Source organism: Dipodomys merriami, unplaced genomic scaffold, assembly GCF_024711535.1.
Source record: "Dipodomys merriami isolate MVZ:Mamm:240054 unplaced genomic scaffold, mDipMer1.0.p SCAF_19, whole genome shotgun sequence".
In the NCBI taxonomy this organism is placed as follows: domain Eukaryota; kingdom Metazoa; phylum Chordata; class Mammalia; order Rodentia; family Heteromyidae; genus Dipodomys; species Dipodomys merriami.
The window spans coordinates 12548539-12562412 of record NW_027203270.1 but is presented as its reverse complement, the minus strand read 5'-3'; the positions used below and the strand labels follow the sequence as shown (position 1 = coordinate 12562412).

General features: G+C 41.5%; 1 protein-coding gene across 1 annotated transcript in view; it reads right to left on the bottom strand.

The window, feature by feature from the left end:
* Positions 1 to 10282: 10282 nt before the first annotated feature.
* Nlk (nemo like kinase) overlaps positions 10283 to 13874 on the bottom strand; it is a 145410-nt gene continuing 141818 nt past the window's right edge. Inside the window, exon 11 of the mRNA XM_070027279.1 lies at positions 10283 to 11101. Coding sequence (XP_069883380.1) covers positions 11047 to 11101 — 55 coding nt within the window. The 3' untranslated portion in view covers positions 10283 to 11046. The remainder of the gene's footprint in view (positions 11102 to 13874) is intronic.

The window sequence follows — 13874 nt, the reverse complement described above, 5'->3', positions numbered from 1 at the left end:
TCTCAACCGCTAGCCTCAGGAAGGGCCCAGGGCGTGTGTTTAGGACAGCTCATCATTACCATCACCATCATCATTGTGGTACTGGGATTTGAACTCAGGGCTTCACACTTGCTACCACTTGACCACAATTTCAGCGACATTAGTTCTATCCCTGGGGCAATACAGCACTCTCCCCTGCAGTCTCCAGGGCCCACTGGAGCAGACTAGGACACTACACAGATGTATTCAGAGAAGCACCTAGCAAATGTACCCCTCCCAACACCCAGGATGGACTTAAAGAACATACTCCTTGTTGGTCCCAGCTGCTTGCTGCGGGAGAAGCATGGGGTCTACGCTGCGGGGCTTCCTCAGCAAATGAGAACATGCACAGCTGGTAGTGTGACCGCAACTCACCTGGCCCAGTTTCTTATCTGTAGATAGATATTTTCAAGGCCAAGCCCTTCCACTTGAAGGCTCCTACATCCACATAACTTCTCTCCAGCTGCCAACTTCAATGTGCCATTCCTTTAGAGGAACAACTGACCACAGCTCTTAACTCTGCCTCAGAATGTAGTGGCTCTGGGAGAGGTCACCTGCAGAAGGGTGACACTGCTAATGTGAAGCCATGGCCTACAGCATGTGTCCAGTGAGGGCCATGATGGGAAGAGTCTCTATATAAGGCCCTTTGAAAGTTACTCTTAGCTATTTGAGGCTGAAATCTGAGGATCCTGGTTCGAAGCCAGCCCAGGCAGGAAAGTCTGTGAGACTCTTTAGTTCCAATTAGTCACCAAAAAAGCTGTACACAAAGCTGTGGCTCAAGTGTTTGAGTACCAGCCTTGAATAAAAAAAATCAAGTGAGAGTATGAGTCCCTGAGTTCAAGCTCCTTTACTATCATGCACACATACACATTATTTGTATTGTGATGAGACAAATACAATTACCACACCAGTAGATACCAGTTACCAGTCTTTACTGGTAACTTAAACCGGAGGGGCCTCGTTGGCAGTAACTACCCAACTTTTTCTCTCCTTTTCCTTCATTTTCTACTTAAAATGCACCAACCCTTCTTATCCCACACCACCCACCGTCTCGGTGTGTTTTAGGGTAAAGGCCACTTCCATTTGCCTCCATTTGGTGACACTGGCACTTGCGAAGTTCTGGGGGTACTGCTGAGTTTGTCCCTTTGCATTCTGACATGCTTCTTCCTCTCCTTAGGTTCCTTGAAAACAGATCCTTCTGTGCCTCAGCTTTATAACACAAAAACACAAAGCTGGAGTCAGTGTTAGATGAGTTAAATGGTAAAGTCACTCATCTGCCACAGTGTAACTGAAGGGACACTGGACAGAAGAACAGACAGCCAAAGGCTCAGTGAAAATCCAATTTCATGAGATTCTGGGTTATGGAAGATGAGACCTGTTAAGCTAGTGCCCAATCAGCAGATGGCTTCATACTTCAAAACCAAACCATTACTGAAGGTGGGCTTTGTTCCAGCTAAATTTACCAAAGTAGGCAGTGTGCTTGATTTCACACATGGTGGTCGCAGTTTATCAGCACAGTTTAGCACTAGCCAAGGCCTGGTGGCCATAGCTGCCTATAGGAAGGAAAACAAGCATGGAGGACATGCACCACACATCACGGCCCTAAGGTTGTGGCCTTCCAATCACATTACATAGGAACAGTTTAGCTAGGTGCCCACATCTTACCACTAGAGGGCGCAGGGGTACAGGATAGCTGCAAGGCCTGAGAAGAGACTTCACATGGTTTCAGCACCCTGGTGAAGGTGTTCGTACACTTCACTGTGTGATCCAGTCCACTGGGGTGGAAAACTAAAAAATTGGGGCAAAGGTCATCAGGACATGCCACTATGTGCCATGTGATGAGGAACAAAATCTGATCAGTATTTCTATAATATCAGTATTTCTCAACAGTGTAGTTATTACAAAGAAGGGAACTGAACAGTGGGCAATTCAGCTTTGATCAAATGATCACACACACAGCCACCAGAAATGAGGTGGGCCAGTGTCTGTGCCTCCTGATGCGACAGAATAAGTGTACACATCATCCAAAAATGTTCAACCTCAGTGTTTTACACAAGGAAACAAACTTGGCAAATACAGATCTCCGTGGGACTTCTGTCATGATAGTTGGTTTTGTACCCTCATAAATTACAATGTTGAGAAAGAAGAAATCGCAGAGGGACTGTTCTGAATAAGTCAAATTTGAGGGCTTGAAGAATTTTGTATGTGTAGAGAATATCAGGTAACAAATCAGGTGATAAATTTCTTAAAAAGGGCTGGGAATGTGGCTCAGTGGTAGAGTGCTTACCTAGCATATATGAAGCCCTGAGTTCGAGTCCTCAATACCACGTAAACAGAAAAAGCCAGAAGTGGCACTGTGGCTCAAGTGGTAGAGTGTTAGCCTTGAGCAAATGAAGCTCAGTGACAGTGCCCAGGCCCTGAGGTCAAGTAACAGGACTGGAAAAACAAAAACAAAAGCACACCCAAAACTTAAAAAAATTGCATAATTGAAAACATCCCTGTTTTTAGAAGATACATCAAGGGTGAGGTTTTATTTATTTATTTATTTATTTTTGGTCCGGTCGTGGGGCCTGAACTCTGGGCCTGGGCGCTGTCCCTCAGCTCTTCAGCTCAAGGCTAGCGCTCTACCACTTGAGCCATAGCACCACTTCCGGCTTTTTTCTTTTTGCTTATGTGGTGCTGAGGAATTGAACCCAGGGCCTCATGCATGCAAGGCAAGCACTGTACCACTGAGCCACCTTCCCAGCCCAAGGGTGAGGTTTTATAATGTTCCAGCAAGAAATCAAAGTACATATGCATTTGTATGAAAAATGTACACATATGTCTATCTGAACTAAAAGTGTGAGAAACATTAAAATTGTGAATCTAGCTGGAGGGTATATAGACTTAGGTTGTGCTACTTTTACTTCTCAATAGGAAGAACAAGAAAGTCAAGCTTAAAAGTCTTAACAAACCAACCAACTAAACAAAACCTTGGGGTTAGAGTTTGTGATTGTCTAGCCGGTATGAGGCCGTGTTCTAACCCCAGCATCAACCTCTTAGTTCTGAGATTCTAGGCATTGCCAATGTTAAATTACAGGCATGATCAGAACTGTACATTTTTAGGGTTATGTTTTTCTTCCAGAGGACATTAAGAATACAACTAAGCTGGGCGCCTGTGGCTCACACCTGTAATCCTAGCTATTCAGGATGCTGAGATCTGAGGATCACAGTTCAAAGCTAGCCCAGGAAGGAACGTCTGTGAGACTCTTACTCCAATAAAACACCAGAAAACCTGAAGTTGGTGCTGTGGCTCAAGTGGTAGAGCACTAGCCTTGAGCTGACGAGCTGAGGGACATGCCCAGGCTCAGAGTTCAAGCCCCACAACCAACAAAAAAAAAAAAAGAAACTCATCAAAAAGAAAAAAATATTTAGAATAAGTTTAACAAAGAAAGGGCAAGACTCATACACTGCAAGGCAGAAAGCATTACTGAGTGAAATGCTTAATAAGCAGAGACACCCCTGTCCATAAATCAGAACTTAATATTGTTAAAATTCATTTACAGACTCAGTGGCAATTTGTGGACAAGTGGATTCTAACAGCCATATGGAAGAAGATGCTCAATATCTCCAATCATCCTGAAAAAGAAGGAAGTTGGCAGATTCACACTTCCTGATTTCAGAACTTGCTACAAGGGCTGGGAATGTGGTTTAGTGGTAGAGTGCTTACTGAGCATGCATGAAGCCATGGGTTCGGTTCCTCAGTTCCACATAAACAGAAAAAAAGCTGGAAGTGGCACTGTGGCTCAGATTGTATAGTGCTAGCCTTGAGCAAAAGAAGCCCAAGACACTGCCCAGGCCACGAGTTTAAGCCCCAGGACTGACAAAAAATAAAAAAAAGTACTACTACTTGGTTGGTTGTGGGGCTTGAACTCTGGGCCTGGGCACTGTCCCTGAGCTCTTCAGCTCAAGGCTAGCATTCTACCACTTGAACCACAGTGCCACTTCCTACAAAACAGTTTTGTACTGACATAAAGATACCTATCTATGAAAGAGAGTTGAGATCCAGAAATAAACTCCTATACATACAGTTAATTGGGTCTTATGCCCCTTAATATGATTTTATTACTGAGGAAGAGACTGACGTGGATGTGATGTTACCTGCCTGTAATCTCAGTGTTTGGGAGGCTAAGGCAGGAGGATCACGTTTGAAGCCACACAGCAAGATACTGTTTCAACAGCAAAAAACCCACAAACAAAAAGCAAAAAAGAGGGCCAGCTGCCGGTGGCCCACAGTTCAAAGCCAGCCCGGGCATGAAAGTCCATGAATTTTTATTTTATTTTTTTTGTCAGTCGTGGGTCGTGGGGCTTAAACTCTCTGCCTGAGCGCTGTCCCTTGGCTCTTCAGCTCAAGGCTAGTGCTCTAACACTTGAGCCATAGTGCCACTTCTGGTTTTCTGGTAGTTTATTAGAGATACGCGTTTCATACTTTCCTGCCCGGGCTGGCTTTGAACCGCAATTCTCAGATTTCAGCCTGAGTAGCTAGGATTATAGGCGAGGGCCACTGGCACCTAGCCTGTGAAACTTTTATCTCCAACAATCCACCAGAAAACTGGAAGTGGTGCTGTGGCTCAAGTGGTAGACCTTTTTCTTGAGCTTAAGAGCTTGGACAGTGCTCAGTCCCAGAGTTCAAGCAACCAACAAATACAAACACATAACCAACAAATACAAAAAACAAAAAAGAGGGGCATCTGGAAGTATGGCTAAAGGGGTGTCTACATGTATATAAATTATGTTCATATACTGGTAAAGTAGACATAGCATCATTTTATAGTTCAGAGGCATTAAGTACATTCACAATGCTGTCCAGAGATCACCACAATCATTTCAGAAGTTTTTTTCTTCACCTCAAGGCTAGTGCTCTACCACTTGAGCCACAGTGCCACTATCAGTTTTCTGGTGATTAATTGAAGAGTCTCACAGACTTTTCTGCCCAGGTTGGCTTTGAACTGCAATCCTCAGATCTCAGCCTCCTGAGTAGCAAGGATTACAGACATGAGCCACCAGTGCTGGGCTTCGTATTTGTTCTTTTTTTTTGCGGAAGATATAACCTTATATTTGGTAAGTGTTTCTTGTGCTATTTTATCACGTGACCTGACCCGGAACCTTCACGGCGTGGCCCAGCGTCGTCCGTTTCTGTATTTGTTCTTGTGTCTGGCTTCTGTCACTTACCATAATGTCTACGAGGTTCATGCATATTGTATCATGTTCACAGAATGCCCTTCCTGTTTGAGCCTGAAAACTCCATTGTATGCATGCACCTCATTTTATTGATCCCTTGACGAAGATGGGGTTGTTCCCACCTATTGGCTATTGTGAATAACTACTACAAACACTGGTGTTACAGATATGTCTGAGTCACTGTTTTCAACTCTTGCATGTGTATACCCAGAAATGAAATTGGCTAGATCAAATGGTAATTCTATGTTTGATTTTATATTTTTTCCCTGGAGGAATTGGCATTACTTTCCATAGCAGCTGCACCATTTTACATTCCCATTGGCAATGCCTAAAGGTTCCAATTTGTCCATATCCTTGCCAACATTTGCACAATATTTTTTGATATGTTTTAATCTTTTGCTTTAAATATATTTTGCCAGAACTTTTGTAGCTGCACATTCGGGATAATTCTAATGATGGAAAATGTCTCCCATATAAAGGAACTAGAAAGTCCTCATTGGCAAAGCAAGCCGTCAAAACAGATTTTACCTTCTGTTGGAAAAAGTCAGCTTTCATTTTATATTTTTACAAACAACATCTCACTTCTCAATAAGAAAGACGGAGCTGTGTCACAAGTTTGCTGACTGGGTGAAATAAAATACTGCTAGACTCAATATTTCTTCCTAACGCTCTCTTTGCTTTACTTTCTCAGGACTGATATGACATTTGACAGGAATGATATATGAGGTATTTTATTCTTTTCAGTGCTGAGAATTAAACCCAGGCTTTCATGCATTCTAGGAAAACAATCTACCGCTGAGCACAGAGCTATCCTCCCAGACTGAGGTCTCCATATATAAATAAAACTGCTTACATTGTCTCTCTACTTGGAAATCCAGAATGCTTTTAGGCCCAGGAATATTGCACCATATTCTAAGTAGTACCGGAGACAACAAGAAGTTTGTCTTTTCTAAGTGGGACAACAGGGATGGTGGAAAATAGTGCAGTTGGTTTCTCAAAAAATCTCATGTACTTCCCGAGAGCCTTCATTTGTCTTGAAGGTTGTGTGTCTCCCAGTGTAAAGAATGCCACTCAAATTCTTCTATTCCTCCAGCAGACATGATTGCTATTGTTTTGTGAAGCCTGTGTTTGCTTCATTTTTGTCAATTTCTTTGTTCACCATTCTTAGATTGGAGATCTCCTTTTATTTTTTTATCTGGTGCTGAGGATCAAATCCAGGGCCTTAACATATATGCTATGCAAGTGCTCTACCACTGAGTTTCCTGGTTTGAAGTGACAGGATCTTGTTATACAACCTAGGCTGGCCTTGAACTCATGATCCTTTTACCTCCGTATCCTGAGTACTAGGATTTCAGGTGTCTGCTATTACTTCTAGCCTTGCTTCCCTTTTTTTTTTTTTTGGGTCCGGACGTGGGGCCTGAACTCTGGGCCTGGGCGCTGTCCCTCAGCTCTTCAGCTCAAGGCTAGCGCTCTACCACTTGAGCCACAGCGCCACTTCCAGCTTTTTTCTTTTTGCTTTTGTGGTGCTGAGGAATCAAACTCAGGGCCTCAGGCATGCAAGGCAAGCGCTCTACCACTGAGCCACCTTCCCATCCCACCTTGCTTCCCTTTTTATATATCATTTTCGGTGGTATTGTAGATTGAATTTAGGGACTTATGCTATGTAAATACTCTATGTACTCTACAACTGAATTATATCCCCAGGGCATTTCACTGCTGCTTTTTTTTTGGTGGGGGGGGCAGAACTTAGGGCTTGCACTTGCTAAGCAGGTGATCTACTCACATTCCAAGCCCTTTTAGTCCTTTTTAAGAAGCCTTGAGGAGCTGGATGGCTTAGCGGTAGAGTGCTTGCCTAGCATGGGTGAAGCCCTGGGTTCAATTCCTCAGTACCATATAAAAAGAAAAAGCCAGAAGTGGCACTGTGGCTCAAGTGGTAGGGTGCTAGCTTTGCACAAACGAAGAGCAGGGACAGTGCCCAGGACTGTGCTTAGGACGAGTTCAAGCCCTAGGACTGGTAATAAATAAAATAAAATGCTGCTTTTCTCCATACAAGTATTACTCTTTAGAACTGCCTCTGATGAGGCTCTGTTGATACTAAACCAAACCAAGTTGCCTTAATTTTAAACTTAATAATTTTACATTCTATTTCTTCTTCTTTTTATTTTAATGTGAATGTATTTTAGATGAGACTCATGGCTCAAGTGGTAGAACACTTGCCTAGCATATGTGAGGCCCTGAGTTCAGTCTTCAGTGAGTGAGTGAGAGAGAGAGAGAGAGAGAGAGAGAGAGAGAGAGAGAGAGAGAGAGAGAGACAGAGACAGAGAGAGAGAGAGAGAGAGAGAGAGAAAGATTTTACAGGACACTATAGAGGAAAAATAATATAAAAATCCCAATCCCAAACCAGAGATTATTTTTATCTTCTGGGATCTTAACTGAAATTGCAGTGAATTATAGTCTTAACTTACCTGTCCATACTAACTTTACTGGATTTAGAACCTCCATTATTTTGAAATTCCCAACAAATTTAATAGGCATAAATCTCTTGGTTCACTAAGCAGATTCCAGTGTATTTTTTCTATGTTTATTTGTGAAGAACTAGTTTCAAAGTTATATGTGCATTTCAAAATGTTCTGATAAAAACAGTTCTTAAGTATTTATAGATTTGTCAAGGCCTTCTTAAATAATTTTCTTTTCAAAAGGGCTTCATTATGCAACTCAGGCTGGCCTTGAACTTGAGATCCTTCTGCCCTAGCTGAGAGTCTGAGTTCTGAGATTATAGTTATACACTGCCACATCTGGCTTTATTTTATTTATTTATTTTTTATTTATTTTTTAATCGGTCATGGGTCTTGAACTTTGGGCCTGGGCGCTGTCCCTCAGTTCTTCAGCTCAAGGCTAGCATTCTACCACTTGAGCCACTTCTGTTTTCTGGTGGTTTATTGGAGATAAGAGTCTCACAGCTTTTCCTGCCCAGGATGGCTTTGAACTGTGACCTTGATCCTCAGATCTCAGCCTCCTGAGTAGGTAGGGGATTACAGGCATGAGCCACCGGCACCCAGCTGGCTTCTTATTAAGTTACTCTTTTACTTAAAAGATAGGGTTCTAGTGGCTCATGCCTATAATCCTAGCTCCTTTCAGGATGCTGAGAGCTGAGGATCAAGGTTAGAAGCCAGCCCAGCCAGACAAATCTGGTAGAATTTTATCTCTAGTAAACCAGCAAAAAAGCTGAGGCTGGTGGCATGGCTCAAGTGGTAGAATGCCATCTGTGAGCAAAATAAATGCTTGAGAACTCTAGGCCCTGAGTTCAAGTTCTGGAACTGGCAGGGAAAAAAGAAAACAGGGAGAAATAAAAGCTATCTATAGACTCGGGTCTATAGTACTTTGTCTAGCTTCAGGGAAAGTATTCTGAGGTTTAGGCAATGTGGCTTCTTCATGGGGCTGGAACTTTTTTAAGGGCCTTTGGGCTGCTAGGGTCAGGAGGCAGAGGAGGGAAAGGTTCAAGTTCTTCCTGCCAGAGCAACCAACATTTTGTGTTTAGTTTTATGACAGAATCTAGCTATTTATCCCAGCTAGCCTCAAACACACAATCCTCCTGTCTCCACATTTCAAGTGCTGGAATCACAGGCATGCACCACTATGTCCAGCCAGAACATTCTACTTTTTATTTAATGTATTAGACTCCAATACACTTGGGTAAAATTTCATACAAAAATAGGATTGTTTTGCTTCAAAGAAAAAAAAAAAAAGAAAAAAAAAATCACAGGACTGAAGACTATAATGTCTAGAAAGACTCCCATATTGTATATATTTAAATCACAGCTTCTTTGGTAACATTAAGTTTTTCATATTTTTGGCAATCTTAAGTTTCTGGGAAGATTTTTTAAAAAAGAGCAAATTTCTTCAAAGATAAGAGTAGAAATATAAATAGCAAATGTCTCAAAACTCTGCATAGTCAGGACTCAAGCTGTACTGAAGAGAAAACAAAGGGAAGAAATGGAAATAAAACAGATGGCTCATCTTTTTCAAATGTCACATTTAATGTTTTCACCACTGTACTTCAAATCTACATTGTACAAAGTGACCAGAAAGTGTGCCACGGTAATTGACCAACCTCTGAGATTGTACCTTTCACACCAGTGTCTTCTTGGGCTCTTTTGATACTAAACACGTTTCTCATTCAAGTGAACTGAAATGCTTCAGTGGGGTTGATTCTCAGGAGCCTCATAAAAAAAAAAAACAAAGATATTGCACCATCTTTGTTTAGTAATTCAATGTTTGTTTCTTTCACAGCAAATAATTACTTCATTGAAGTTAAAACTTCCAAACATAACTTATTAATAATCTTCAAATTCAGCTCAGATCACTCAAGATGAAAATACTCTGCTAAATACAGATAACTTACAATAACTTCAACAGTTAAGTGTCCATAACACACACCAAGGTTTTTTTTTTCCTAGACCAATTATAAGACGATCCGTTAGTACTCCTTGTACAGGTGAAAAGCGATCTTCAATTTTCTTGTCTTTTTATTTTTAATATAAAAGTTGGAAGGGACATTCAAGTTTCAAGTCTCCACACTGAACTTAAAAAAAAAATAGTCATCATCAGCATGTGGAGGTAAACAAGCCAAGTTGTCTAACTCCAGGAGGTAGAGGCCTTCAGTTTGTATTCATATATACATATACACAGAAGAATTCAGTGTTCCAACAGAAAAAAAAAGAAATTTGTCAAAAAGTAATAAGTTATTTACTACTGTGACATTTCAAGACTCCCACAGCTTTGCCTAAGGACACAAACACATTTGACATAATTCCCTATGTGCCTTTTTTTTGTGTGTGTGTGTGGCTTTAACTTTTAAAAAATTTGTTTCTGTCTTTTATTATTTACTTATTATTTTTCACTGTCCAGTGCAGGAAAAGTCTCACAAAATTTCACAGACCTAAAATGTGCAAGCTAGTTCTTTCTCTATACAGCAATGTTGGGATTCTTTTGAAATTAGCCCAGAAATGAATTATTTACACACATGAAAGATGCATGCTTGGGGTTCTTTTATGTAAGAAAGAGCAGAAAAACTTCTAATAAAAATAGATTAAATATATATATATATATATATTTATACTGAATAAGGAAAAACAAAAGTTTTAGTCTCTCCTAGTCACAGACTCATCCTCTCTACCCACAACATTGGATTTTAGACAGCACACATCACCATCACGGCGCTAATGAGAAGCTAATTATAGGGCTTGATCATTAGGTGGCATGCCCCGCCTCCCTCCCCCATCCCCCAGGTGCAGCCACGCTTAGCTCACGTGGCTCCATGATTGGTCGCAGGCAACGTTTCTAGATTCTTTAGTTTTAGAAAACACCAAATCTTTAGGAATGGCTCAAATATCAAAATGTAGGACTGTCCTCTGTGTGTGTGTGTGTGTGTGTGTGTGTGTGTGTGTGTGTGTGTATGTGTACAATCTCACTTCAATAAAAATAAAAAAAAGAAAACAAAAAACCCCAACTCTCAGATTTGGTTCAATTCTCTTTTGTTCTGAGGTGAGCCATAACAGCTGCACTAATTTCATAAAACATGTGCAACTCTGGGTAAAATATTTTTTTCTTCTAAAAGCACAACCACTTTACAAGATTAAAAGTCTAGTAACATTTCTAAATATTATTCATATCATACAAGTAGTGGTTGTTAATTTAAAACTTCATTAGTAAAATTACAGTACAAGCATGATTAACCTCCAGAATTGCAAATCCCAGACTCCAGTGGAAAGCTACATGACATCTTCAGTAGTACATTATCCTCCACTGTCACTCCCATACCAGAGGAGATGGGGGCATCTCAGACGGCTGAGCAACAGTGGAACTGGAAGAAAATGGAGAAGGGGAATTAGTTAGAGCACCACACTGGGCAAAACTGCCTGTTCCCTTCTCCCTTTAGTCCATTTCTAGATTTTTATTTTCTTTAACTTTTTGAAAGTTGATTTTGTTCCAATCTGTTTCCTACAGTGAGGCTTAAGAACAGCATGGCACTTACCAGTTCCTGTGAAAATTCCTTTTCTTGGTCTAAGACTGGGACTCAAACTCGGTAACTGATACTTTTGCTCACTGGCTAGCACACTACCAACTGAGCTATCCTTAACCCCTAAAGGGCTGGTTATTTATTTTCTTTCTTTTCATTAAACTCCTTAATTGTTCTCTCTTTTGAAAAGACCCTATGATGGATGGTTAAGATAATGTACAGTCAACTGTCTTCCATAGGACGTACTTCATAATGCAAATGGTAGTGGTTCTAACTTATAATAGTTATGCTCAACCAGGAAAATAAGTTTAAAGGATGTAGAATTAAAAAGTAGTCCTTCAACACAGTGACCTTAAGTGTGGGGACCTATTTTGAAGGAACCTCATAATGCATTCTCCTTTCAAGTCTTAGTGGGATGGTATGATGATTGTTCAGCTGGTTATCCATACACAGAGCTGGCACAGCTACTTCCCGGGCTAAGGTTGCTAATTAGCAGGGGTTTCTAATCACTTTCCCTCACCAGGGCCCAGGAGAACAGGTGCTGAAACACCTCACTCATCAGGTCACTGACTCTTAGGGGAAAGTATTAAATAAAGTAATTTTAAACCACAGAAGTCAAACTGCAAATGAATGCCTACTTTCTATAGGGAAAAAAATGGAAGAAACAAAAAATACTAATTAATTAATTAATTTTTGTTGGTCATGGGGCTTGAACTTTGGGCCTGAGCACTGTCTCTCAGCTCTTAAGCTCAAGGCGAGCGCTCTACCGCTTGAGCTACAGCGCCACTTCCAGTTTTCTGGTGGTTTATTAAGAGATAAGAGTCTCACGGTCTCTCCTGCCCGGGCTGGCTTTGAACCATTATCCTCAGATCTCAGCCTCCTGAGTAGCTAGGATTATAGGCGTGAGCCACTGGTGCCCAGCAAAAAATACTAATTTTAAACAAAAAATTTTGAATTTGGGTCAATAAATTCAAATGATTTCAATATCATGCAGGGAAAGAAAAGAGAAACAGGAAGAAGGGAAAAGGAGAAAGGCAGTTGGGGAGGAAAAGTGATTTGTGGCCTCACCAGTTCAAACACACCCTTTGTCCTGCTAGGTGAGCAGGTCTCCTTTGCTACTTAGGCTAATGTTTGTCTTTGCCAACAGAGGGCACTGGAACAGTGCTGCAAGACAGTAGCAGCAGGCAGCAGCTTCCCTTCCTGCTTCTTCATGTTTTAAAATGATACTGGGGTTTCAGCCTAAAGCTGCATAATTGCTTAGAAGATACTGGACAAGGGCTGGGAAGGTGGCTCAGTGGTAAAGTGCTTGCCTTGCATGCATGAGGCCCTGGGTTCCATTCTTCAGCACCACCACATAAGTAGAAAAAGCCAGAAGTGGTGCTGTGGCTCAAGTGATAGAGTGCTAGCCTTGAGCTGAAGAGCTGAGGGACAGTGCCCAAGCCCAGAGCTCAGGCCTCTCAACTGGGAAAAAGAAAAAAAAGAAGAAAAAAAAAAGGAGATATTCTACAATTTGAGCTTGTGTGTGTGTGTGTGTGTGTGTGTGTGTGTGTGTGTGTGTGTGTGTGTGTGTGTGTGTGTGTGTGTGTGTGTGTGTGTGTGTGTGTGTGTGTGTGTGTGTGTGTGTGTGTGTGTATATATACAGATCTATCTATCTATCTATCTATCTATCTATCTATCTATCTATCTATCTATCTATCTATCTATGTTTTTGTTTTTTTTTTTTATTTTTTTTTGGGTCTGGTTGTGGGGCCTGAACTCTGGGCTTGGGCACTGTCCCTCAGCTCTTCAGCTCAAGGCTAGCACTCTATCACTTGAGCCACAGCGCCACTTCCGGCTTTTTTCTTTTTGCTTATGTGGTGCTGAGGAATTGAACCCAGGGCCTCATACATGCAAGGCAAGTGCTCTACCACTGAGCCACCTTCCCAGCCCTTATCTATCTATCTATCTATCTATCTATCTATCTATCTATCTATCTATCTATCTATCTATCTATCTATCTATCTATCTGCAGCCCTTTTGGATTTAGTTATGCTTCAAACAAGGTCATTCTTTTATTTTCTTTTTCTTTCTTTTTTTTTTTTTTGTGCTGATCTGGACCACATCCTTTTATGTTTCTGAAAACTGGGATGATAAATGTGTACCATTGTACCCAACAATTGGCTGTGGTGGAGTCTAGCTAACTCTTTACCCAGGCTGGTCTAGAACTTTGACCCTCCTTATTTCTGCCTCCCAAGCAGATAGGATTACAGGTGTGAGCCAATGAAGCTACCTTTAAAAAACAAATGTGGAAAGCTCAACTTTGTTCTATTGAACTCTGGCAAATTTCTCTACAATCCAGCAGGCCTCTTTAATGGACCAGTAGTGCCTTCCCTTTTGGCAGACTTTGCCCTCTTTCTGTGTGCTCCTTGTGGGAGCCATACCCTCTTCAAAGAGATTCCTGGGTAGAGGGGCCTCTTCTCTGATCCTTTTTTTTCTTTTTTTTTTTTCTTTTTGGGGGGGGGGGGGAAGTCTGGTCGTGAACTCTGGTCCTGGGCGCTGTCCCTCAGCTCTTCAGCTCAAGGCTAGCGTTCTACCACTTGAGCCACAGCGCCACTTCTGGCCTTTTCTTTTTGCTTAT